The 27700-nt window shown below is 35.0% G+C and overlaps 2 protein-coding genes across 6 annotated transcripts in view; one reads left to right on the forward strand and one right to left on the reverse strand.

The window, feature by feature from the left end:
- The window catches only part of LOC118736844, a 93964-nt gene extending 79124 nt beyond the window's left edge, over positions 1–14840 (forward strand). Inside the window, exons 1-7 of one of the 5 annotated variants that reach the window (XM_036466906.1) lie at positions 6726–6829; positions 10870–11265; positions 11414–11501; positions 11576–12038; positions 13815–13936; positions 14008–14091; positions 14184–14840. In XM_036466906.1, coding sequence (XP_036322799.1) covers positions 11056–11265; positions 11414–11501; positions 11576–12038; positions 13815–13936; positions 14008–14091; positions 14184–14482 — 1266 coding nt within the window. In that variant the 5' untranslated portion in view covers positions 6726–6829; positions 10870–11055 and the 3' untranslated portion in view covers positions 14483–14840. Of the gene's footprint in view, positions 1–6725; positions 6830–10845; positions 11266–11413; positions 11502–11575; positions 12039–13814; positions 13937–14007; positions 14092–14183 lie in introns of those variants that run through there. The other 4 variants (XM_036466909.1, XM_036466907.1, XM_036466905.1 and 1 more) reach the window with 4 other exon arrangements.
- The window catches only part of LOC118737304, a 169993-nt gene that overhangs the window by 90845 nt on the left and 51448 nt on the right, over positions 1–27700 (reverse strand). Inside the window, exon 2 of the mRNA XM_036467719.1 lies at positions 18825–19674. Coding sequence (XP_036323612.1) covers positions 18825–19674 — 850 coding nt within the window. The remainder of the gene's footprint in view (positions 1–18824; positions 19675–27700) is intronic.

A 27700-nucleotide genomic window follows, 5' to 3' on the forward strand; every position in this document is an offset into this window, starting at 1 on the left:
CACCAGGTCCCGTCTTATTCGCAAAACCCTTGTAGACCAGTGTTATCGAAAGTTTTTTTGTATAGAAGAAACTGAATACTAAAAAAGCTGATTAAAGAATCAAAAATTTACACTAAAATGTATTGAATTTTCCCGAATTTTGCAAAAAGTTTAGAAATTATATGTTTAAATTTTTTTATTAACATACTTTTATAAAAATTAGCAGGAAAAAGGTAAAATAAAAATTGATGCATATAAATATTGTAAGAAATTCTTTATGGCAATACTTTTTTCCGGAAGTTTATGCATGTATACTTTTTAATTTAATTTAATTTTTAGAAAACTTATTTCTAAAAGCCAGACAGCGTGACGCTAAGATTTCCTCGCCACCAGATCTTTTAATTCGTTTTTCGAAAGACTGTAAAAAGTTTCACAAATTCGCGAACAAACGTCGTATGGAAGAAAATGACTGACATCGTCAACAAATGGTAAGCGTCAGTATTGCCCGATATGAAGATTCTCCAATCCTTGCGCCATTTTTGTAGCTCCAGAAGCAAGCTATTAACCACTGCTGATGGGCCCAGTAGAGATTTTCATTAGATAAGGAGCCCATGGGCAACAATCGAGTTGAAGGATGCGATATACCTACCAAAAGTTATATACGGGGACAGTCCTCATTGTTATCCAAAAGCCCTTTCGCAGTTATAGTAAGTCACAGTAGCTTCTTATCATTCTTCTCCACATTTCTTTTCCAAGTCAGCTAAGAATAATGCCTAGCAGTTTTACTTCGAAGAAAAGATTGTATAAGATAGCTACCTCCAATCTCGGCGGAGCTTTCCTTGTTCAAAAGACTGGTACTGTTTCGGAGGGAATTACTTCACGTCGCTATGGTTGCGCCTGTAGAGAGGTTGCCTAATCCTCATTTCATTAACTCACTGGACGATTTCATGATTTGATTTGCTGCTTTGATCCAGAAGGGGAGGGGTATGATACTTAGTAGGTCTCCTCTGAGCGAAAATCTAGCAGCTATGCCGATAACTAACCGCGTGGATTAAAACAAGTGTCGCCCGGTTGGAGACTCTGCAAGAGTGGTCAGGCCTCTAAGTCTACTAAATTCGCCTAGAGAGGTTTAAAAACTAGGAAAATTTGTTTTGTATATATGTAGTTGCATGTATGTAATTAGATATGTACAATTACAAGTTTGAAAAGGCTTGTCCAACAATACCAACACTAAACTTCATTTATTTGTTTGCCTACCTCTTCACATTGTCAACTTTAGTAATTGAAAAAAAAATACGAAGGTAACCTATGTCTATTCACTAACTAAGTAGAACAAATCAAATACAAAAAAGGGCGAAATGTTCCCGATTTCAACCAAGTTTTTGCGCCTCATTAAACTACGCACATAAGAAAACTTTTAGCCAAGTTGATGAAGCGGATAACAGACAATGATGAAAAGTTAGCTTGCTGGCGGTCCTATTTCATAGAGTACGTGTTTGTATGTTAAGGTGTCCCAGAATTTGATTTTTTTTTGTTTTTGCGAAACACGATATGGATACCTTTTAATTTTTTTCCTTTTGACCAGTTACAAACAACATTTAAAGTTTTATTGTTGCCGGATGACGATAATTCGTGCCGACTTAAAGTACCACAAGAGTTCTAATTTCACATGACAAATTTGTCTGTTTTATCAAACACATTGAAATGGAGCTCAATCGCAGAGTTCCTTAGCATCCTATCCATTTTTAAGCATTTGGCTAGCGATTTGAAGCGCATAATTTTGATCATTTTATATTTAGTTTTTTTTTTGCATTCTTGTTGGAAATGATGCGCGAATGCCCATATTAACTGTTGGATATAATTTGAGGCTCTCTTATAGAATGCTGGTGGAACATCAAAAAACGTACTGAGAAAATTATTATCTCACTTTGGCATCCCTAATATATGCATACATATATATGTTACTTAGGTTAAAAAGAGAAAAAAATTTCCCAGAAAAAAATTCACTTCTCATATTCTGGAACACCCTAATCTACATTTATACGTATATGTAAAACATACAGTTGATAGTGTTGATTGTATTAGTTAGCTTTCGTTTTTCTTTGTGGGCATTCTAAAAGTATTATGGTGGAGATGGTGGGTTTGTGGTTAAATGCCTTTGGAGCGCATTGAAATGGAAAACTGAACTTCTAGCTTATATTTAAACTATTGTAAATTTGCAAAATGGCGAACAACAACAACTTTTATAACGATTGGAGGTGCCTGAATTTTATATGCAAATACATTAAAATTAATTAATTTAAATAAACTTTATATTTTAGAAAAGTATGCTCTAGCAAATGCGAAATACATTTAAGTTTGTACACATTTCTATGTAATAACAATTAGAGTAAAACATTTGATATTGTTCGTTTAAAATACACATACATGTAAATAATTATAATCATTAAAATAAGGTTCTATTAATACATTTTGATAATTATTCTATCAAATTTCTTAGTTTAGATAATTTTTTGGGGTACATGCAATTCTGATAAATAGAAATATTTTATGCAGATTAAAGTATGAACTGGCTATGCAGTAACATACATATGTAGGAATGTATGTATGTATGCATGTACAGAGAAATGCGAGCTAGGCTAGAGCGTTTTCAAGAAAATGGAGGAATGACGCATGAAAAAGGCAGGGACAAGCTAAAATAAGCTATAATCAGGCTTAGAATTTAAGGCATTTGCCTATTTTGTCTGCTTATTCGTATGTGTAAACAAATTAAAGAATCACACGTTTTACGACTTCCTTGATTAAAAATTTAAATTTTAATTAAATTTTTTTTTTGTCTTTTTTGACTATATTGCCTTCTTCTGCCTTTTCTGCATGTTTTGCCTTTTTATTATTTACCTCTTCAGAGAAGTTCGCTGTATTGTATCATTCGTGTGACTACAAACAAAAAAAAAATCTTGTTTAAAATTTTGTTTTTAATTTTGTACCAACAGCCCACACGCACAAAACTGTAAAAAAGTACCAATCGTGTGACATTGAATTAAAATTTGTGCAGTATTTAAAAATAATCCAACAAACTTTCGCAAAAATTTCGAGATTTTTTAATTATATTTCCTAGAAAGATACTGAGTACGTTTACACCAAAATTGTCCAATTTGGGGGATAATGAATAGTTTCTTACTACACTTTTTTGGCCACATGTAGTAAATTTTGTAAATTTGGATGAAAATTAGCAGGCACATTTATTTTACTTCCAAAGAAGTTCCTATTTATTCCTTTTAAAAATGATAATACGAAAACATTTACAATTCCCGCATACCAAATTATGTGCGTGCTATTTATTTGCACTGTACCATTCAATTCTACCTAAATTGTATGCAATTTAAATTGAGCTCTATAAAAATTCTATACTCACAAAATGATGTAGAGTTTCAAGTGAAACTGCCTTATAAATTTCATTAGATACATAGAAAGCTAAAGCAGATTGGCTTATTATGTATCCGCCAGAAATAGAAAAATCAATTTAAATTACTTGCGAAAAAATCAATTTTCTACAAATTTGTATTTTTGTATTTTATCTAATTTAAGCTCTCCCATGACTACAAATATGCATTTCAATTAAAAGGTTTTTTTTTATATGAATCTGCGTAGCTGCTTTTTCAGAATTTGCTCACCCATTTTTATTACTTTTGGCCGCTGAATTCCCATTGTGTCACATAACCGAGTAGGTAGAGGTGTAAACTCTCGTTCAGTAGGTCAGCGCAGACTCTTTTTTTTTAGCAGTGTCACATAATTTGCCAACTGTGATATTCAGATTATGTATATTGATGCACTACGGTCCACAAAAAGATCGTTCCAGCCATATGCGCCAACCACTGCTTGATCAGTCTTCTGCTTCTGTTTCAAAAAACCGCTTTTGATAGAAGAAAGAAAAGATGGAGAATATCGCAGATGCTGGGACAGTGAATTTTATAACGACTTGAACAGACGTTAGCGAATTTAAATAGGCGGCTTTGCTGGCTTTGTCAGTTGAAATATGGATGTAACAAACGTATGGACAACACAATTGCTTCCGCTGTGAAAGTATTCAACACGGAAACCCTCTTGTGGTAGGCGATGGAAAGACCAGATGGATAAGGACTTGGTTTCTTTTGACCTTTCCAATTGCCGTCAATAGGTACAGAAGAGACACAGTTGGCGTGTTATATTGAACCCGGCCAGAATTGCTTAGATAGTTACAACACCAAACACGAAGAAAAGGAGAAGCACTAAAATCTATTTGTCACAAGTAGCGCCTAATATGGATATCCGTATGAGTGAGCTACCCACAATGTACATAAGTTAGGCAATTGCGCACCTCACTTCTACAACAATTTGTGCAACAGTGATAAGAACTAAGATATAAAACTTAGAGCATTGCGAAAGAATGTAATTTATTTTTCCCATTACGTCATTGAAGTTAAAAAGTTATTATTTTTAAATATTTTCCATAGAATTTCATAATACCTAGTTAGCGGCATTGTTAAAGATCTTTCAAAATGCTGATGCACGTTTCAAGTTCCAAATGTTGCTTTATTTGCCGAATTAGTCATTTCACGTGAGTAAAGGTGTTTCAATAGAAAAAAGGGTGAACTTACATTGTTGTTAAAATTGAAGCCTTTCGCTGTTTATGTTTACTATAAAGTCAAATGCCACATGTCACACGTCATCGAATGCTTAATATTGAAATCAACATTTATGAATGAAATTGTCGCCAGTGAACGATAAGATTCTAATTGGTAGCACACATACATATGTACATACATTTTAATTTGATAAGAAGATAAAGGCATAATTTTATGCATACATACACAGACTATACACCCCGTGCTAAAATTATAAACACACCAAAAAAATTTAAAAGCCTTATCATTTTTTTTTTTTAATTTTCTTATTTATTTTTACAGGGCAATTCTGGCTAAGATAGAAAAAAACGTCTTTCGCAAGACAAATGAAAGACAGATGGCAAGATAGTTCGAAATACTTTTGTTATTCTGACACAAGAGAATGTATTAGAAAAAAAGCTCTTTTTTTCATTTGTCTAATTGCATTTTTTGTGGTATTTCAAATAATTTTTTTTTCTTATTTAAATTTGTTTTGAGCAAATCACATGCCAATCGAGAGCTCCGAGTTCGAGTCCTTGAGCACATCTCCTCATCAGATTTCTTCAGCTGGGAGTCGATCCATGACCTCAGCCGCCTAAGCCAGTAGTCTTACCCACTGAGCTACATATGTAGATAAGTTCGCCATGTAAACGGTTGTTGCTTTTTCATTTGTTTTTTTTTTTTTAACTGTTGAATATAATCGTTATAAGGCCATAAATAATAAAAACAAATAACTTAAGGATGAGCACACTTAAAAATTGAATTATTAACAAAAACCAACAACCGCATGATCAAATATAAATAGCAGCGGAATTGCTGCGCTTGATTGTAGTTGGCTTAAGACATGAGAAAAAAGTGGAAAAACAACAACAGTTTACTGGCTTAGCCAGCTGGGGTCGTTGGATCGAATCCGAGTTGAAGAAGTCTGATAAGAAGTAATCTCCGAAATAGCAGCTATAAATTCTACCGAATATGTAAATTATTGTTTTTTCCACAAAAACTGTCATTGAAACCATCAAGCTCAATAAAATTTTTGAGTTTTTTTGTTTTTTTTTAATGAGTTCTTTTCATTTTTATTTTTTTTAGTTTTTAGATTTTATGTTTTTAATAAGAAAAATATATATTTTTATATTTTATTTAATTTTTATACACTTATTTTATGTTTTTTTTTTAATTTTTTCTTTCTTAATTTTTTTTAATGTTAAGATATCATTCTTTTAAAAAGAAGAATGTTTTCTAAATTTTGAAGATTTATTTTTTTTTTATAAAAATTTATTTATTTTTATAAAAATTTATTTTTTTTTTAGTATAATTTTCCTTTTATTTTCACATTTTATTACGAAAGTTTGTTGATTTTTTTCATAGCAAACATTTTGGAATTCGGATTAACGATTTCTATCAAAGAGCTACTTAAATACAAAAAAAAAAAAATTAAAATTAAACAACAAAAAAATTTATTCTTAAAACTTGTCAAAATTTTATGCGCTTATAATTTTGAAACGGGGTGTGTGTATGCAAATATTGAAGCGTAATGCGATATAATAAATAGTGACGCATTTAAATGGCAAACATCGAATGGAACAACTTAAATGAAAAACCCGTGTGTCAAAGAAGGGAGGAGGGACAGAAAAAGAGCAGTGGCTTATCGGCCAGAATAAAGCATTATCAGTAGATACATAACTTTTAAGCTTTTCCAAAATCGGTAATGATCATTTTTACACTCTCGTTAATAAATAAAGCAATAAAAAAAAACAAACTCGCAATACCCAGAGCGTGTGCTCGAAAAATGTATTTTCGAAAGTATGATCAGAAATGGAACACTAGTTGTGTTTTTTTTGATTTCTCGCAATAATTAATAATATCTTTTGTTGATTGATGCGGTGTTTTTTTTTTTTGATACAAACTGTTTACTTCGAATTTTTTTGCATATATTTTTTTATTGCTTGACTGTTGCTACAAGATCCTCCGCTACTACTCTACTACATGTGTACACATAAATGCATACCTACCAGCAATTGTTATGAGAGCAAAAATTGACTCATTGCTGGTGATATATAAAAGCATGCCGGGTGTATGACTTCTCAATTCTTCACTTGATTTACAGCCAGCTGGACGTGCCGAGCGTTGAATGCTTTATAATATTTTTTTTTTTACAAAAACGAATCGCGTACACGTTTTGTCCTTAATTGGGTTCATATTTTATGAGTGTAAGTGTTGAATGTGAATAATTGTTAAAACTTAAAATGAATTTTGTTCTTGTAATTTCTTGCACTGGTACATATAAAAGTATAGTGCGCAAGTTTGGGAAGCCAGAGTGAATGTTATAAACAAATTGGCTTCAAAACGTCATGGAACTATTTGCTAACAACAAAGCCATGTTTATAGAAGTGCGCAGAAAAGTGAAAAATATATGTATATAAGTAACAACAATATTATGAAAACAGTTGTGTGTGTATACATATGTATGTAGGTGCGTGTTCGTCGATGTAAACAAAAGTTTATGTTTTGCTGAAAAACGAAACATTTTGAAACCAGCTAAAAACCATTTGTGTTTTTCACAAACGAAAACAACTGCAACTGAACGTAAACAATTTTTCAATTTTTTATCTGTAATGATCGAATTTTTACTACGCAGCTAACAACTGACAATGTTTTAACTATAATATATTATGTATTTCAAATCCCATTCCCTAATCAGTTCAAAAGATGAGCTTTTTCGCAGCATTTTACCAGGCTTATAGTACTTAGATAAGTATTTATCTATGCAAATTGCCTGTAGTGTTTACCACAGCTATTTGCATATTTTTTTGTATAGCAATTACATGCGGCTACATGAATGCATGTACAGATATGTATGTGTATTGCAAGTTTGTTATACGTTCGCACATTAGGCATTCAGAATACATACAATAGAAGTGGTGGCAGCTGAACAATTGCACTTCCGTGCAAGTAGCATTTTATGTGTAAGAACGCCGCTCGCAATCGCAAACAAGTAGGTAAATGCGACAAAAAACCAAATACATACATAAGCGTGCTGCAAAAGCGCATTTATAAATTACTTTGGGTTCTACAGATAAATATGTTAATTTAGTGTTGCCTTCAATTTGCGGCACAGTAGTGGCAGTGTTGGTAGTTAATTACTTCTGCAGCGAATGAATTTCATTTAACTTAAACTTCCAAGCCAATGCACAAAATGGGTACATAGCTGGGTATATATATATATATATATATATATATATATATGTATATATGTATGAATGTTTATGAAGAAGACGAGTTGCCATTTGAATATGTATAGCTCACATATTTCATACTTTCATACTTTCTTACTTTATTCTTAAAACTAAAGTTTTAAATTTATGTAAATAAACTTCCGCGATGTTTCCATAGCTAGTCAAATTTTTTTTTTTTTTGTACTGTAAGCAACCTGTGGCAATAACTGTGGTTTTTACTCATCTTTTCAGTGGATTTGTTTCGGTAACTTTTTAATTTAGTCGCGACAGCCGCCAGTTATTCTGTTGCGTATGGAAAAACTTTGAATTGCCTCTTTTGACTTTGTGGCGTTGCGCTTGTTACATGTGTATAAATGCCTACGCCAAAGGCTAATGGAAAAATGGAAAGCAGTATGTAGTTGTATGAAACACATTTAAAGAATATGCTTTCGTGAACTCAAACTCTGATTTTCGATAGAGGAGGTTTGCATGCTTGTGCACGCCATCTTTAATAGAAATTTATTGTCTTAATTTTTCTGATATTTTCTTCGCAAATACATATCGCCAGCTTAGAGTGGCAAGTTCCTAAGTTCAATTTTTTAATTTCAAAGAAGAGGAAAAAGCTTTTTATACCCATTTCCTTTAAGTATTTCGCAAATCTTTAAACACATTTTGCATGTTAAAAGCTAAGCAAAACTTCATACGAATAAGAAGATTGTGTAGATAGAAAAAATTAGTATAGCCAGGTGATTAGCTCAGGAAACTGCATTTCTGTTTTCTTTAATGCAATGCGGGCCAAAACGTGATAGTAATTGTGTGGCCGGAATTCCTTTAAAGAATTTCAGCAATCAAGATAAAATTTAAGCATGCCCCCTAGCGAATACTTCAGATGGTTCTCGCACTCATGAACCTTGAGGTTGCATCTTCTCTTGAGTATTGTGGAAGTTATAGGAAAAATATTTTGAAGTCCTTTGAAATGAAATTATAATTTTCATTTTTATGACATAAGAAGCCATTTAGTGCCAAGTAGCGGCTGTGACCGGATGACGCGACAGTTCGACGCTTTGAGTGCTGAATGTTTTCCCTTAATTCCTTAATTCTCATAACATTTGCGGCCACCAAATGGTTCAGCACTAACAGTTCAACGTTGCTCAAAAGATGTTTTATTACAAGGTTGTGGATTCTCTCTTACGGAGTGGAGGCAGTCTACTTTCAACGATTCCTTTTCAGGAACTCTAGAACTATTGAAGGGCTTCTCAGAACAGACTTTTTCGAAAAAAAGTTTTTTTCAGCGTAATTTTGCAGAATTTTCTTTTTTTTCTCAGGAACTCCAGAGCCTTTAAAAAGCTACTCAGAACAGTTTTAATTTTTATTTTTTTCAATAAATAAACTTTTTTGACTTTTTCGAAAAATATGTTTTTTTCGGCGTAATTTTGCAGAACTTTCTTTTTCCTTTTCAGGAACTCTAGAACTTTTGACAAGGTACTCGGAACAGTTTTACTTTTTATTTTTTTCCAGAAATTTAACTTTTTAGACTTTTTCGAAAAAAAATTGTTCAGCTTAATCTTGCAGAACTTTTTTTTCCATCTCAGGAACTCTAAAACTATTGGAAAGCTACTCAGAACAGTTTTAAGTTTTATTTTAATTTTTTTTTGAAAATTTAACTTTTACGACTTTTTCGAAAAAAAACGTTCTTTTTCGCGTTATTTTGCGGAACTTTCTTTTTCCTTCTCAGTAACTCTAGAACTATTGAAAAGTCCCTCAGAACAATTTTTTATTTGCCTTTTTGCCACATGTCGTATGCTGCGTGAATCTGGCATACACAAGTTTTGAAAAAATTTTTTTTTGTCAAAATAATCAGAACTATTTTCCCTTTTCAAGAACTCAGAACAACTTTTTTTGTCGTTTTTCGTCATACCGTATGCCAACTTCCGAGACGTCGTCGGGTTTGAATTTTGAAACCAAACCATATTCAGTTAAAAACCTTTCTAATAACGTTTTTTTCGAAATAGAATTTCAAAAGGTCTGGAAGTTACGAGTTTTTGAAACTACGCCAATAAACGAAAACACAAATTACTCAAGGAAAACTAAATTCCCAGCTGGCCGCATTATAATGCGGATAGACAAAAAGCCTTCATTTTGTTTAATATTCGTTTGTCACAATCGTCAGTGCGTATGAGTAACTTATGTATGTAAGTCGTCCGCATGCAGAATATTGCGTATACGACGTGTGGAGCACATAAATATGTACTGAAAAAAAGATAGTATATCGATAGCCTTAGCGTCAAAAGTTCAAAGAAAAGCAACCTTGCTAAGTCCAAAAGAAGCACAGAAAATGCGGTTATGCAAAAATAATACCAAAGCTTTTAGATAACCTCGAATCCTTCTGATTTACAGTGCGCCTTGCTTTGTTTTAGAGAGGCAAAATATTGTATTCCAAGTCTTTCAAAACACTTGAAGAAACATGCTATACGACTATATTTTCCTTTCCCGTCAACTTTGTAAAAATCGACTTAGCAACTTTTTACTCTTACCTATGTTCATAGTTTTAACTATATTTAATATATATAAATAACATATTGGCGCTTACACATAAATATGTTAGTGTTTGGCCAAGCTTTTCCTCCGACTTGTGGCGTGCGCCTTGATGTTGTCACACAAAGCGGAGGGATCTACAGTTTTACGCCGACTCTGAACGGCGATTGTATTTGTATGAGAAGCTGTTTTTCATGGCAGAAATGCACTCGGAGGTTAAGAAAAAACCTTTTTTCCATATTTTTTTTTTTGCGATGTTGCTTTGACCAGTGTTTGAACCCAGGTGCTGCGGAGAGGAAGCGCGCACTGCTTACCACTACACCACAGCGGCCGCTAACTGTATTTATTATGCTTAAATTTACAGGAAATATACATGCATACATAGTTTTCATTTATGTATTGTTCATATTTATAAAAAAAACCTATTTCTATATTAAAAACATGTTTACTTATATTGAGTAATCTAATGTATGTAGTTATTTTTCAACATTTCCTTGCAGAGGCAGCATACAATAATCAACTACAAACTTTTGACACCTATATATGTACGTATGCAAACTTAGCCGCGCGCCCACTTCCGTCCTTTTACAAACACTGAAGTTGAAAAGTACCTAGAGATTGCAACTCATAAACTTACATACATACATACATACATACATAGCTTCATACGCACAGCGCACACAGTGATGACCTGGTTTAGTGGCATAACTGCGTCGTATGTCAGTGACTTCCGGTGTAAACGGAAGTTTCACGGCTATTTGTTTCTGGCATGTGCTTTACTGTTGATTGTGGTGCCAGTAAATTCACGTCCGAAGGAGACGGAGAGCGATGTTGTCGTACCTGTGGAAGATGGACTACCACTAAGCGAGGAGTATGGGGATGCCGATAACATTGAGGTGGGTTATAAACATACATACATAGTCTACATACATATGCACCCAATAAAAAAGGCATGCCAATATTAACCGCAGTATACATACATGCGTCTGCATAAGTTTTATTTGGTAACACAAAATTAAAAAATTTCATTTTGTCTTTGTGTAGTTTCATCAAGCTAAAATGGTGAACGGCATTTTGAAGGAGGATCATCCGGTTATTATGTATAAAGAGGACTTTGTTAGCGAAGATTTTGGTAAATTTCGTAAAATAAGAACGCGACGGTTCAATGAAGGCATTTAATTTTTTTCCATTTCACCTACAAAACAGTACCCAAAAAGAACAACACTCATCGCCAGCGTAAACATAAAGATCCAGCTCATCGGCGACGTCGCATTGGTGATCACTTAAGCGCTGAGAAATATCATCCCTTGGAACCGGAAAAAATTTATTTCGATATATTATCGCCATCACCGCTCGTTACTTCTGATGAATCGAAAGCTGCATCATCGAAGTTGCACGTCGAAGTCATCTCTTTGGCTGATGCCGATTCAAAAATGGTGCAAAGCGAAGATGAAGTGAAGCGTGTGCTCCATAAGCGACCGAAAAAATTCCATCATCGTCGTCAACGTCGTGATGCGGACACAATTTCGCAGACGGAACATATTCTGCGCAAACGCAATCCATACTATAGCTTTAGAAAGGTGTCCACCAATGCCAATAGCATAAGTGGACCAGCGCATATAGCCAATTATTACTTGCCAAGTTATCCACCAGTTAAACGTTTTGAAAAGTAAGTATGTATGCAAATATATTATGCAGTTTCAATATTTACTAGCCATAATTTTGAGTTTGCTAATCGAATTGGGTTAACGAAAACATTAGCAAGTTAATCTCCAAATCGATTTATTAAAGAATTCGGTGACAGATTTATTCTCTACTACTAATGGTATTCCTTGACAAAGATTCCTTTGGTTCAGGTGCTGATGAAGTGGCTGCATAAATATTTAGAACCCGTGGTATCGTTGTGATGCTGCTTGAGGGGCTGGTCTCATTCCTATACGTTCACTTAAATATGTAGTTAGAAATTCATCAGCGCCTGCTGCGCCTAGGTACAGCAGACAATAAAACAACAAAGTTGAAATCTGCGTCCTCTAGACCCCACTAGGGCAGAGCAGTGACTAGGATCTCTATTGAGACCCAAATTTAGGTAGAGGAAATGTTGAGAATGGGATAGCGATCGAATTAGGATTAAGAATAAGATTAAGGTAAAGACTCAGATTAAGATTAAGATTGAGATTAAGGTTGAGATTATGATTAAGATTAAGCTAAAACTAAAGATTAATTTGAAGATTAAGATTATGATAATGATTAAGATTAATCAAGCAGGTTCTGCAATTCACTTCCGAGTGCATTTCAACCAAAGTACTTTGAGCTTATATTGAAATTCGCTGGGAAATGAATTGCAGATCCTGCCTGAATATTAAGACTAAGATTAAGACTAAGATTAAGACTAATATTGGGATTGAGATTAACTTTAAGATTAAGGCTAAGTTAAAGACTAACGTTTAGGTTAACATTATGATTACGATAAAAATAAAGAGTAAGATTAAGGTTAATATTAATAATTACGATTTAGATTAATAATTCGAATAATATTGCCATAAGGTCTAAATTTTATAATAAGAATAAGTTGAATATAATTGTTCTTTATACTCCCGAAATGATCTCAAACAAGTCTTGAAACGATCCTGAAATGGTGATTTACAAGCCCCAAAATGATTTCGAACTTGTCACTAAATGCTCCTGAGCTATTTCCAAAATCATGCCGAACTAATACCGAAATGTTTCTCAGCTAGTCCTGAAATTGTCCTGTAATATTTTTGTGAACAATCCCTATATTAGAAAAAGTATTTTCTACCTCGGCAGCCAATGGCAAACCTCAAGGTGTATTTCTGCCATGAAAAAGCTTCTCGCAAAACCCATTTGCCGTTCGGAGTTGGCGTTAAACTGTAGGTGCCTCATTTCATGTAAAAACATCAAGACGCATACCACAAAATGGAGGAGAAGCTCGTCCAAACGCTTAGCAAAAATAAAAGCGTCACAATATTATCATTATCCCGAAATAGTCTTAAACTAGACCTGAAATGAAACCAAAATAGGCCTGAGCCAAACCTGAACTTATCCGAAAAATTTCCAGAACTAGTTTCAAATGGACCAAAACTAGAGCTGAGAGGTCTAAAAAGAGTTATGAAATGACACCGAGCTAGTCTCGAAATAGTCCTAAACCAGTCGGTAAGTAGGCCCTATATGGACCTGAAATAGGCCTGAACTAGTCCAGTAAAGTTCATTTGTACACACGAGAAGCAGTTACTGATTTTCTACTGAGTTACACCAGAAGCAGTTACAATTTTTCTGCTGGGCTAACGAATAGAATAGAATGTTAGATTGTGAGGCTATTTAACCCCTAGTTTAGCTCTTAGCGCTTTAAAAACACATTTGTTTAGTTCACTATAAAATACAGATCATTTCTAACAATCTATTTTTGCCTTTTATTTTATCCTCTCAGACATCCAGTTCCTGGCGATTACTTTAACGGCCCTGTTAATGTCATTCAGTTTGCGTCAAGATTTGGTGGACCCTCCAATACTGACCGCGTAATTTGGCGTGATTATACACCAACAAGAAATCGTGAGTTAAAATAAAACTTTATTCTTAAACGAATAGCTTAGCACCTGGTACTAACCGCCATCAACTTGCAGCAAATCAACGTTTAAATATCACGATTGGAGCGCCAGCACCGCTTTTTCCTAAGCGCACCTCGCCCTCACCATTACCAGCAGTAAGTAAGTGCCATAATATAATAATTATCCTAAATCTGCATTTTCTTTCTTAATATCTAATTTACACTTTCTTTAATTCTTCGCCACTTATATAGCAGCAGGACCCCCTAGCCGAACAACTGCTCAACCAAGCTTCGCTAATGAGGGATCTGTTCATCATTCCGTAATCACCGATGCGCCCGCCCAATATCCCACAGCAGCTCCACCAAAACCACCATCTTCCTCCTCAGCCTGCGTTTGGGCTATCGCTAGCTGCTGCTCGCCAAACGATCGGACTGTGCGGTATAGTTGCTTCGAACGCTATGGTTGTAATTTAGTCTTTTTTGATTTAAATCCTTGCGCAGATAATATTCGCGATAATATCATCGGATATTTGAATCAACAATTCGAATAAATTTCGAAGAGTATTTATTAGGCGTATGGGAGTTTTAATTTACACAAAAAGCATTTATTAACCATAGTTTTTATTTAGTTTGTAGGCTTAAGCTATTTTTAAAGAGTTGATTACTTTTTGTTTTAATTTATAATACTTTTTGTGCACCTTTTTTATTTAATGTATTTAGGTTTTAGTTTATGAATATAATGAATGATTTTTTTTAAAGATGTTATTCTAACTGCCTTAAACGATATTAGATAAGTGTGCTTTAAAATTTTAAGTGAGATAATTACTCGACGACTTCAGCCTAAACTGAAGTGTTAAATTTTAAGAAAAAAAAACGAATAAAACTTGTAAATCTTCTTAGTGTAACAACATGCTACTTATTTCGTGTTGTTCTCAAATAATTTTCATTTGAGATAGTTTGAGAATTTTCTTGAATAACTGTAGAGCAGAGTTAGTATGAAGCTAAAAATTTTTAATGTTTTTCAGAGCTATTAAACTTTTAATTTCAAACAGGAAATTTACTTAATTAAAAAATGTAGTTGTATGTTATCAGTGTACGCATATAATTTCAAGCCTTTGGCCGCCACGGCTGGTTCGGAATTCCAATTTTCTACCAGTTTTTCACGAAGTGGTTTGCATAATACTGTCTTCCAAGGCGCCCAAAGTTTCCTCAGAGAAAGTAATGTAGAGAAGATTAAGGTCGCGACCAATTCACTTGCCCACTTCCTGAAATAACGCGTTCACCAAATGTTTCCTTCAATAAATTGATTTGCCCTCGGCTGTCTTCTTCAGGCAAGATTCCTTCAATTATGGCCCATAATAATCGGCAATCATGTGCCTACAGCTCACCTTTGAGAGTAACATTTCTCATTTCTCAGGACTAACTATTCCACCAGCCCATACCGCTGACCAAACAGTAACTTTTAGTGGATGTAACGGCGCCTCGTTAATCTGCTGTAAATTCTCTTTGCTACAAATCGGCGGCTGAGGGGAATATCGCTCTATCTCGAATACCCTACATCAGCAAATGGGTGAAGAACGCCCTACGTAAGAAATTGGTTAGAAAATCTCCTATCACAGCTCCCTATTCGAAACGCACTACCTCAATATATGTAAATTCATTACATCGGCAGCAGAGGTAGCGGATTTTTGAACCCGCAGCCGAGACAGGGCGATCTTGCACTCAACCTTCGAAATACAGCAATTATGCTTACTGACATGATAATTGAATCAAAAAGGAGTCTCCGCACTGAATAGAACAGGGATTCTTAAACTTTTAAGATGATGGAATCCTTACTAAGCCGCCAATTTACTGTCAAAAATTTCTCATGCACATAAAACTTGTATGGGACCAACCGAAAATGAACGGCGTGCGTATGAAGCTAACTCAGTTTCTAATTTTTGTTCTGCGTGACATTTTGATTTGACGTTTCGCTCAATGGCATCAAATGCAAACGCAAAAAAAAACAATTCGAAGGCGTGTGTGTGTCAGGGAGACCTTACCTTTTCTTTTCAACAAGTTATAACACAGATTTGCTCGAGCTTTTGCTTAAAGGTAAAATTACATTTTAAGTGCATAATTTCAAAAATGAAAAATTTTGAGTTGTGTCACGTTTAAAGATCATGTGTGATATGCGTATTTATATGTGTCTAAAATAGTTTCTCATGAGTTGCATACTGAAATTTGCAGGCTGTAGCAAAGCGCGTCGGGTAAGCTCATAACTATTCAAAATATTTATTTTGGCATTAATGAAAATATAAAAGCCAACCTGTTGCTTGAAAGTATGTACATACATTCAGCGCAGAACGTTTGTGCATCACTTGTCCTTTTAATACATAGCAATTTCTGGGTTTAATGTACAAATTGAGTTACATTACAATTATCATGTAAAATTGAATCACGCCTGTCTAGCACGGCTAGCGATTATAGCATCTCTCCTACACATAAATCTATGTACAGTATGGCCTCTATATTACGCTAATGAGAGTGAGCTTATCGCTTGCCCATTCTGAATCGTTGAAATGTGAGATAGGCAAAGTTGTGCGGCTGCAAATCGTTTGGCCCATTCATTTTGCTGCGAGCATAGAAAGCTCGTTAGGCTGTTAGTGTTAGTGTTAGGTTAGCCTGGATGCGAGTAGCTTAGCGCGCGCCAATTACGCTGTAGTGATGTTGTTGTCAATCCGGCTCACCTGCTGTAGAGGTGCAGCTGCAAAGGGGCGACATACATACATATATACAGTTTAGAGCGAGTAGAATTAAAGGTGGAACGTTATTAAGAGAATTCGAGAGAAGAGATAATGTGAAACGTAAATGGAATGCAAATTTACGCAAATGTGCATTATCTTCTTGCATATGTATGTGGGGATGTATGTATGTATACAAGTAATTTCAGGTAGGATAGCTATTCATAAGATCGTTTTTCGAGTACGATGCGCTAAGATATTAAACTTTATATTTCCGCGTTATGTTTGGGATTAAGAAATTAATATGTTGAACAAGTCATAATACACATTTAAAAAATATGCAGTGATTAGATCAAATTATTACAAACATGATTTAATCTATTCACTGGATTATTTTTTTGACGTTGCGGATGCCAAGCCCAGATCACAACCCCTTAAATCAGCCGATTTAATTTTTGTCAAATCAATTTGTCACTAAAGTGTCATTGTTTTTTAATTTTTTTCACAAAATTTCAAAATATATATGTAATTTTATGTAAAACATTTTTATAAAAAGAAGCGATTGAAAACCATCTTTTGGAACGCTCGTTCAACTAAGGGGCACAAACGCTGATTTTTGGGCGTTGCAAAGGATCGATGCTCTCCGACACACATATGTTATGTAAAAGTAAACAAATAGAGCTTAATTTAATTAACACGGTGTGTTAATTTGCACACAGTAAGGGCCGATTTCTGAAGTAGCCTATGTCTAAATTTAAGCATTTATATTATCGGTTTTTAACACGATAAAACCATAGTAAGGTAAAACCGTTCTCTCAATTCGTCGGCTATGATTTTTTTTAAAGTGTCAACATTTTAAAATCATATAAAATTGATAGCAAAAAAAAGCTTGTAAAAAGGAATTGTTCGCAGTTGTTGTTGTTTGAGATTCAAAATGAGAATGTGTGTATGAGTTTGTGTGTAAAACTTTAAAACTAAATTGCTTGCAAACGTCAAGAATTTGATAAATTCCTCTCTACGGTTCTACCATCTTATTTGTTATCATGGCTTTATGTATCTTTCTTGGTTTTTAATGCAAACTTTAAATATAAAGTGCGCTTAAAAGTTGCAGGTTACTTGAGAAAACGACCCCAAGAGAGGAAACTGGCTTCTAAAAAATATCACAATTATTATTGTATTAACGTTACTCTTTGCTGATAAAATAAATCCCCATTTTTACATAGTTATTCATAAAAAAATTTGAATTATTCATTAATTTCTCAAAAAGTAGCCTGTCGCAAAGTGATTTATATGCAGCTTATGGAGAATTTCGTAAGATTTCGTTTGGAATACTTCTTATTAAGGTTATTCAATTGGTTCGTAGATGTACATGATTAAGTGGAAAAACTTTTTTAGCTGAATTACGGTAAGTTGGAAATATCTCGAAAACCTATCCGTAGAAAAAAAAATAGCTTACAGACTAAACTGTTCCTCAAACGTAACGACATCGTCCCTCTCTACTACATCATAAGTGGATTGAGTTATTCATGAAATATTTTTGCTGAAAACCAGTGTTATTTGTAATAAGTAGATACATATGTATGTATAAACGGATGATCGACTGGCCGTCTACTTTTAAAACAGTGTTTCGTGCATTCACGAAGACGGGGACTACTGGAATATTTTAAGCTGGGGATTTTTTTTGTCAAAATTAAAAAAAAAATCATAACTCAATTTTTTTTGGGAAATCGGAATTTTTTACAATAAATAATTTTTAAGACATTTTTTAAGAAAAAATAGATTTTTACGAAAACCCATATTCTAGAAAAAAAAAAGTTTTTTTTAAGGAAAAAAATATGCTAACCGAATTAGAAAAGAAATCACCAATCTCAGAAATAAGACTATTTTGGAGAAAAAATAAAAATATTACTTGTCATGTTAAATGCATGAGCATTATTAAAAAAAAAAAAGTTATTTTTTGACATACATTTCTTTTTTTACATCAGATTTTGATTACTCAGCCTTCAATGCTTATAGTCCTGAGAGGGCTAATGCAAAACTGTTACATAGCTGCATACATTTACTTAAGTTTAAATTTGTGTTAACTATTTTGTAAGAATATTTCTTAATACAGAGTTGCAGGTTTTTACCTTTTTATCCTAAAAAAAGTATATATTTTTTTTCAACTTACCGCTGCCACCATCGTATGATTTTATAGTGGAACCGCTGGTGTTGGACCTTTTTATTTCGCGTCGTCCCATTTTATTTGCTGGTGGCTTAGCTAAAACGGGTATTACTGCCCCCTTATTTGCTGCTGTTGACAAACTTAGTAGCTCTTCAGCTTCTCTGCTAAATTCAGCCTCAAATTCAGCTTGTGCTTGTTTTGAAAAGTGTGAATAATGTTGTCGCGATTGTTGTTGATGCTGAATAATTTTGTTTGGTTGGGGGTGGTGCTGCTGGCTCTTTTGCTGGTGGTGTTGGTGTTGGTGCTGGTGCAAATGTGGTTGGTAATAGTGTGAGTGATGTTGTGGCTGGTTGAAATTTTTGGGTGAATTTGTGGCGGATGTGAGGGCAGGGGTGCTTGTGGTGGATGCGGCTAACGCTACAGCTGTTGTTGTCGCCAGCGATGGGGTGGAACCGGTTGCCAATAAAGCGAGATTTGGTGGGAATTCAAAATAGTTCACCTGCAATTGATTGCACGGTGAACTGCAAGTTGCTGCTGGCGGAGTGGTTGTTGCGTCTACTCTGTGGGATGTGGATGCTGCTGCTGCTGTTTTACTGCCACCTTTTATAATATCATTTGTGCGATTAGTATTGATGAGATGATTGATAGTGCCTGCAACTGTGATGGTGCTTTTTGTTTTGTTGTTGTTGTTGATGGTAGTGGTGGTGTTAGTAGCAGTGCAAGAGCTGCTGGCGCTGTGCGGTGTAGGTGGTGGGGGTGGACAAGCGTTGATGCTACCGCTGCTGCTGCTGCTGGCGCCAAATGATGACTTTCGCAACGATAACGGCCTCAGACCCTTAGCAGGGTGGAGTGGGTACTATCGGCCAGCAATACGAACCCAATCGCGATGGTCACTATTATACCAGACACCTGTAATGAGAACAAACATAAGACAATGTAAAGTAAATGGGTGCAGTATTTTCTCCAATGGTTACAAATACATACGCATATGTTTATAAAACATGCACATTAGGCTGGGTAGATTTTGAAGGGAAAAATAGATCACATTTCATTTATTTTATCATCGATATTATATCGTCGTGCTAAGATAAATTAAAAGCCTTCGGATACCACTAGTTCGTGCTACCATTCTGCTTGCAATATCTAGAGGCATATCGTTCAAAATGAAGTAAACCGCCAGTGTAGGCGTGGTAATTAATGACCAACTCATGCCGCTTAAGGCAATCCGCTATATGCGTTCTAGTTACTCAGTTGCTGTGGCCTCCTATAGTGCGGTCCACTAGAAAAGTGCTCCGTTGACTAAGATAGGCTTAACTATGGTTTCGTAGAGCTAATAAATTATGGACTTCGTAAGAGGGACCTTATCTCTTTCCAGTACCTCGCTCGCAGCAGCATAAGGCAAACGACGACTTTTTGGGCCTTTCCTCAATATTAGGCTTCCACAAAAGTTTGCTAACCAGGATCAGGGCTAACTACTTGACCGGTAAGCGGGCTGAAAGCGGACAACCCCCGATTTAGGCAACCTAAACTTACACTTGCTGGTAAAAAAAAGACCAATTCCGGTAAGCTGGGGTTGCCTGCGAGGCTGCACCTAGCTACTAAATTCAGGTAGCTTTGAATCAGATCAGAAAGGCTTTTTAAAAATCGCCCCCCCTAACCATGAGAGCCGCATCATCTGCATGGGCGACATGATCCGACAGCCAAAATTCGCCACTTCATTTATAAGGTCACTTACAACTGCGATCACGAACTAGGTAGCGAGAACATAACCTCTGCTACGCTGAGTGCAGGCGTTCACACACTCTGCCACGACAGTTCTGTCGCCAAGTAAGTTGTAAATGAGCCTTATTTGGAGTAACATCTGATTCCCAATTTTTGTTTTTGGCGCAAAAAAAAAATTAACTCAGTTTGCATTAAAACTTAAAGAAATTTAGTAAGTATAAATTTTAATGAAATGCATTGATTGAGCTAATTGCACCTAATTATATTTTAATTCATTCATTTCTTTCACCAAATAATCGATTTCATTATTTTTTCTGTTTGAAGCAATCTATTCAGGCGTTTAATTTGGCGAGCGTCAAGCCTGACCACCAAAGATTAATCAGCATTGTGCTGCTACAACAACATCAGCATATAAACCAGCAGGTTGAATGGCATGCCATTAAGCGTACAACAAAATGCAATTACCGAATTTCAATGCAGCTGCTCGAGCATGCACATTAGGCTATGAAAATTTTATAATTTATTTCCACATGCATTAGGAGCAACAAGTGTTTTAATACAAACTATAAAATTCTGTGACATTATCTATTTTATTTTGCCACATCACATAAATATGTAAATTTGTACTCGTACATACATACATTAGGGTGCTGATTTTTTAAAGGTAATTTAGAGGTCGCCACCTGTCGATTTAAGTCAGAAAATAGGATTTTGTAGATTTATGAGTTTTTGAGTGATTATTTTTGATTCGATTTCAAAGATCGAATATGATCTGAGAAGAGGATATATAGGCCTTTAAAATGGTATATAATAATCTATTGTCGGAACAGGCTTGAGTTCTATTTAAAATTAAATCTATTTTCAAATAAACTGACACCTCATTTGTTGCAATCGCATAAAAATTGTCGACTTTAGGTGACTTTTCTTAAATAACTTAAATTAAATTTTCGTGAACAGGTCCGTGATTTTCGTCCGATTTTAAATATTTTCAAGAGGATAATTAAGGAGGCCAAGCAAAATGTGAGTACCAAATTTGGTTGAGATCGCTCGAGTAGGCTTTGAGATACGCATATATCATATAAGCCACATTTTCCTAAAATTTCTTGAAAAAACACTTATTTGCTAAAGTGCGATTGTAAATAGCAATTTTGAATAAACATTGATGAATTCCTTAGCCACACTGCAGACGGGCCTTTATACTCATAGGAAGTTCAAAAGTTACCCAAAGTAACATCTCAAATTTGTAATCACAATGACTTATCAAGGCTGTCGAAACTGCAGCCCGCGGGAGGGTGTGGCATGCGTACTCCGCGTAACTGCCGCGGGACTCGACGAAACGACGCATTTTTCCTGCCTTACTAAACTAAATCAGCTATTTAGTACTTAAGTTACATTGTACGACAATGTGAATCCCCTTCGTTTAGGGTAAAAAATGACCTAAGTACGCTTTTGATTGACTCCCCTTCAGTGCATCCTATGTTTCTTAAATTTTTAAATATATACATCATTTTTTAAATTAAAAAAAAAAAAATTTCTTCACTTTGGACCACGTTAACCAATTTCTACAATCTTTTTAGAGGAAAGGTGATACCTCAGAGGCGGTCTCATATTAATTTGGTTTAGATGCGATCATTGGTTAACGAAGAAATTAACGGTAGTCTTAAATTTTTGTAAAGGCGTTTTTCTACAGATAAATATTTAACAATTCTTGCACAGGCGAAAGAAATTCTTTAAAAATGTCCGCTTGGAAAGTGGCGTCAGTCATTTGGATTAGGGCTGCCAAACATATTGACATCAACACCACAAAAAGACGGAGACTTTTTAAACTACCCAATGTTTTTAAGCCATAAGCAAATCTTATTAAAAAAATGGTCCCCTTAAAGATCGAAATACATGAATTATCTCTAACCCTTTCCATTCAATGATCCACAGGACTTGGTTGCTCAGAAATAATCAAAAACGTATTTGTATCTTAAGGTTATGTTAATGTGACAACATGCTTTTCTATGGCACCTTATGAATCACACATTAGTTTTACCACACCACCGCACAGTGGTTCGGATATCAGATCTAGCTGGACGAAGTCAAAATTTTTTTGTTTTTAAAATACTTAATAGTACTTGGAATACATTCCTGACAATACATTCAAATAGAAATTGCATTTATTAAAGCATTAACATATGAAAACAAACAAAAAAAGGTAAGTCAACGCCGCCTATTTGAGAATTCTTTTTTAAAAGCTGAAATTTAACTTAAAAGATTGCTAATTGCACTCACAAATATTTGCATAATTGCAAATTGACTTTATAAACAAAAAATTAGACTTATTCCGCTATAGATTCAGAGGTCATAACGCAATTTATGTCCACATTGATATAAGCAAATTTATTCTGAAAAATCGTCGTTTTGATTAATTAAAAAAATAAATTAAACAGCCGTGCTGCCATTTCCACTTACTTTTGCGATTTGCGTTTTTGTCAAAATCGTACGTTTTTATTTTGGGGTGCTCCTGAATACGCAACTTTTTGTTATCGATAAGTTCCATTTTCCACATCGTTTCCCGCATTCTTAAAAGCCATCCCTTGAAGGTATGCAACAATTATCGCACATGTATCGTTCGCACCAAATCGTAAATGTTCGTTGCTTCGATAAATTTTCGTTGCCCAAAACAGAGATAGATATAATAAATAGTGAATTAAACAAATAAAATCAAAATAAAACAGTTAATTTTAGGACGCCAAAAATATCGCAAAATATAATGGGCATAATCAGAAATAAATTTAAACTAAGCTAGCATGTTATTTATGTTAATTTTGCCATTAACTTTTCATTCCACCGTCCCATCGGCAACCGATTTGAAACCGCAAAAATTTTCCGATTTGAGAATAATGGAGCACGTAATTTTGCGATTTGAAAAGTAAAACGCAAAATATTTGCGATTCTGAAAATGGGAGCACCGGCTGAAAGAGTAGGAAAAGTAAAGGCCGCCGAAGGCCGTTATAAAGCCACTTGCATGTTATTCTTTACACCTTCGCAAATGCAGAGGGTAAGTTCGATAACCAAGTCTAACCAATTGGCTTAGATATTTACAATTTAGTGACGGTATGTCAAATCTCAAAATTCAAAAGCAATTATTAACAGGAATGTATCTGAATATAAATATAAGATCAGTGGCGGATCCACGGGGCAGAGGGGGAGGGGGGGCGGGGGGGGAGGGAAGGGGTTGTGTGTTAAAACACAAAAATACTTGGAGTTTTAAAACCTTTGGTTATGTAAGAGTTAAAAAAAATAGTACCTCGCGAATTTTCTGCTTTCTGAAATTAAAAAATTATACAACAGGCATGCAAATCTTTAAGCGCTGTTATAAAATTTTTTCTGAATTTTATTTGTGTTTCTTGCTGTGATCTTAAATTTTAGTCATGGTAAATAAAATCTTAAGAAGTGAATTGTTTGACATTTGGTGTTGCAGAAACTTCTAAAAGACAACAAGGTGTCCGTGATTATGTGATTAGTAAATTGAAAGAAATATCTGATGAATATGCTCGTTCCGAAGTAAATAAAGTAAATTAAGTAAATGACTTTAGATTCGTAATCAGCAACCCAGAAAATCCCCAGATACCCAGTTACATAGAAATCTACCGATTTTTTTAAATTTTCGTCCGCCATATTGGATCCGCCATTTTGAATTTTTGGTAAATGACTTTAGATATGTAATCAGCGACCCAGAAAACCCCCAGATACCCAGTTTCATAGAAATCTACCGATTTTTTTTTTAATTTTCGTCCGCCATATTGGATCCGCCATTTTTAATTTTTGATAAGTGACTTCAGATTCGTAATCAGCGACTCAAAAATCCCCTAGGTAAGAAGTGGTGTAAAGATCCATCAACGAGTATTTGTTTAAATAGTTTCGTCCAGTTAGGTTTGCGATCCGAACCACTGTGCACCGCAGCAGCAGTCGTTTCCCTTAAATATACTAAAAGTCTCTCCTATTTTCTTTACCTTTTCAAATGAAGATATTTTTTTTTAATATTCAGAGGATGGTTCTTTCAAGTGATAAGCGGATTTTTGCTTAATTCATTAGCAAACAAGTATGTAAATAGTTAATTTGACAAGCCACGACAATACACAATCACATATACATAAATATGAACATGTATTAGCTGCAGTCACTCAGTCATTCAATCATTCATTCATTTATCAGTTTATGCGCTTCTCCGGCACTTTCCACTGAATTAATGACAAGTCGTACACCAAAGTCTCGATCTTTTTGCTGCTTCTATAGAACGCTACGTCATTTACATTTCAATCGATTTCGAATTGAATTACCATCGGATGACACCAGCTGAACACGGACATGTACATGCATGTGCATACATGCGTTCAGCAGCTCTTGTCAACTACAAAGGACATTAACAATGGATGCGACAGTTGAAGGATTAATGCCATGAGCGAAGAGAAAAACCGAGACTAACCGGAAAAGAGATAAACAAAATAAAACACAAAGCAAGAAAGCTTGAACAAAGCATGAAGGCAATAAAAATACCGACTATGGGGCAAAAAAGCAGAGCCTGCAAATAAGTACATAATTGTGCATGGCTGAAAAATGCTGGAAGGAAACAATTTTTAGCCCCGCTGTCGATTCCAATTTGCTTAACATTTTTCGGAAAAAAAATGAAAATCCTTGTTGCTTTTGCATTGCGGATTAATAAATTCATTTGCATTGTTGAAACGGAAGAGTGCGTACTAGCACAGAACAGTACAACACAACATCACACAGGACAACAGAGCGCGCGGTTGATTGCACAACGAAAATAGACCAAAACTGAAAATGCCGAACAAGGTGAAAATTTCGTTTCACCACAGAGCAACCGCCTGCACTGTCGGGCGGATATTGAGTTCTTTATCGGCACTGGCGAATGGCGCTAATGGAGTCAAGGATAACGACTTGTTGCCAAGAATACATAGATACGCATTGGCTGCAGTCTCTATAGAGGAATATCAAATTTGGCCCCTGTGTGACACGCTTTAACCGTCTCTAATAGGGACCAAAATTTTTCTGTGATATCTATGACCGTGGTATTACCGGTTAAGGGGTGATGTAAGTCCAAAAGTCGAAATGGTGCCGCAGAAGGCGCCTTTGTTTCGCTGTATCGTGCTATATTTTAATGCCAACTTGAATTGGACCTTCTCATGAAAAAAAATAACACCGGTACAGTGGTGTGTGCTTTTAACCAGAGTCCCGCCCCGCCCGCAAAATGTTTACAAATCTTCCCGACCGTCCATCCCGGCCAATTTGAATCAGTACCGTTGGTCCCGCGGGTCTCGATATCCCGCGCCCATCTCTACTTTCTACTACTCATAAGAGGGTGTCGTGAAAAAAAAACACGTTTTAGCTTTTTATAATTTCGACATTGTTAAGTCAGATGTTTCACTTGGCTCGCTGGCTTAAAAATTAGTTTCGCTTTGCTATTTGAGTGGGCTATGCAAAAATTCTTATTTACACCAATTTCGTGACGTGTATTTGGGGCATTCGGTTTTGTGGTCATGTGTTAAAAATTATCAAACCTTAAGTGATTTAGGAAATGTATTAAATCTAAAAGTTATATACCAGTGTACTTAACTGGAAAAAATGTGCCATATATTGTATATTTTGGCCAATTTGGCAACCGTGGTAAAACCGCCTGTGAAGTCTATTGATGATCGAAGACTACAATCGGCATGACATACATACATACTTGTGTACATAACTATAAATATTAAACTTATCTACTTGCATGCAATTACATACAACCATTAACTGCCTTTTACTGCGTTACTGAAACAACATTTTATTCAAATATCTGCTTTAGCTATGAAGTTCAATTTGTTTTCCAATTAAAGTTTGAAGGGAAAATTGTACAAGTCAAAGATTCCCATAGCATTGCCCTCCATGCTACCGTTAGTGGTTGTAATGCGTTGATGGATTGAGTTTGTTTAATGAGTTCAGTTTATTGATAATTGATTGATGTATTAGGTAGTGTAAAGCGCACTCATACATACATACATACCCTGTAGGGAAACCGCGGACCAGTGAATCAAATTTCTAGTTCCGTACTAGGTCTTTATCGCCAAAAAGGAACTAGTACGATAGGAACTAGATCCCTACCAGTCCAAAATCGGCGAAAAGTGGTACTTTTAAAAAACTAATTTTTTTCAGTTTTTTTCACTAGAAATCTGTATCTAAAGTGACGCATTTATAAATGGTTCGGAACTATAGAAAAAGGGATGCAGCGTGGGGCTTGTTCACTTTACATAGATATGTATTCGGCGGCTTTTTCGTTCAAATACGCTTCTATTCTGTGCTTCGCAGATGCTTTTTCATAGCTTGGTAATACAAAACTAAAATTTGTGTTGACATTTTAACATCTTGGGACAGTCTGGAATCTAAGAAATAACAGCGAGCACCTCTGCAAACTCAGCTACAGCTAAAGGTATGTAAACGTTAATTTCTTACAATCACTCAAACAAATTTAATATCAAATTAAAAAACGTTTCTTTGAAAATAATGTAAAATCGCACACGGAAGAACCAAAAAGATTGAAAAATCAAGATACTCCTTTCTTTGTCTGTCTATTTTAGAACTGGTTCGGAACTATAGAATCTAGGACTAGTTCGGAACTATCGAAAAAGGGATGCAGCGGGGGGCAATTGACACTTCCTAGGACATCGCCATGTTAAATTCGCCAGTTGCTTGCATGCAAAAGAGATTTATCGCGAACCAGTACTGGGTCTAAATGTACTAGAAAAATGTACAGAAAAAAGTCAGCCAAATATATTCATCTCAACAAATGATTTGTTAACTATGACTAAATAATGTAACAATAACCCAATCATGAGTTGAGAAAAACATTTTTAGTTGAGGTACCTAAACCCTTTTCTCAGTTTACGTAAACAGGTGTAAACTCTACTCTCTCAAATGAATGCCTTATGAAAATTAAAGGCTAAACATCAAAGAAATAATAAGAAATGCCGAAAAAATAAAAAATAAAATAACAAAAGGAACAGTCCAGCGCCTTCGTCTTGGTCTGCAGGCTGCATTGGAGACACAGCTGCCAAATTTAAACATAGAATACGTGATATAGTTAGGAGCACATTCAAGTCAAAAACGAAAGTAGAAAA

Source organism: Rhagoletis pomonella, unplaced genomic scaffold, assembly GCF_013731165.1.
Source record: "Rhagoletis pomonella isolate Grant_MI unplaced genomic scaffold, Rhpom_1.0 Rhpom_scaffold_00004, whole genome shotgun sequence".
Classification (NCBI taxonomy): domain Eukaryota; kingdom Metazoa; phylum Arthropoda; class Insecta; order Diptera; family Tephritidae; genus Rhagoletis; species Rhagoletis pomonella.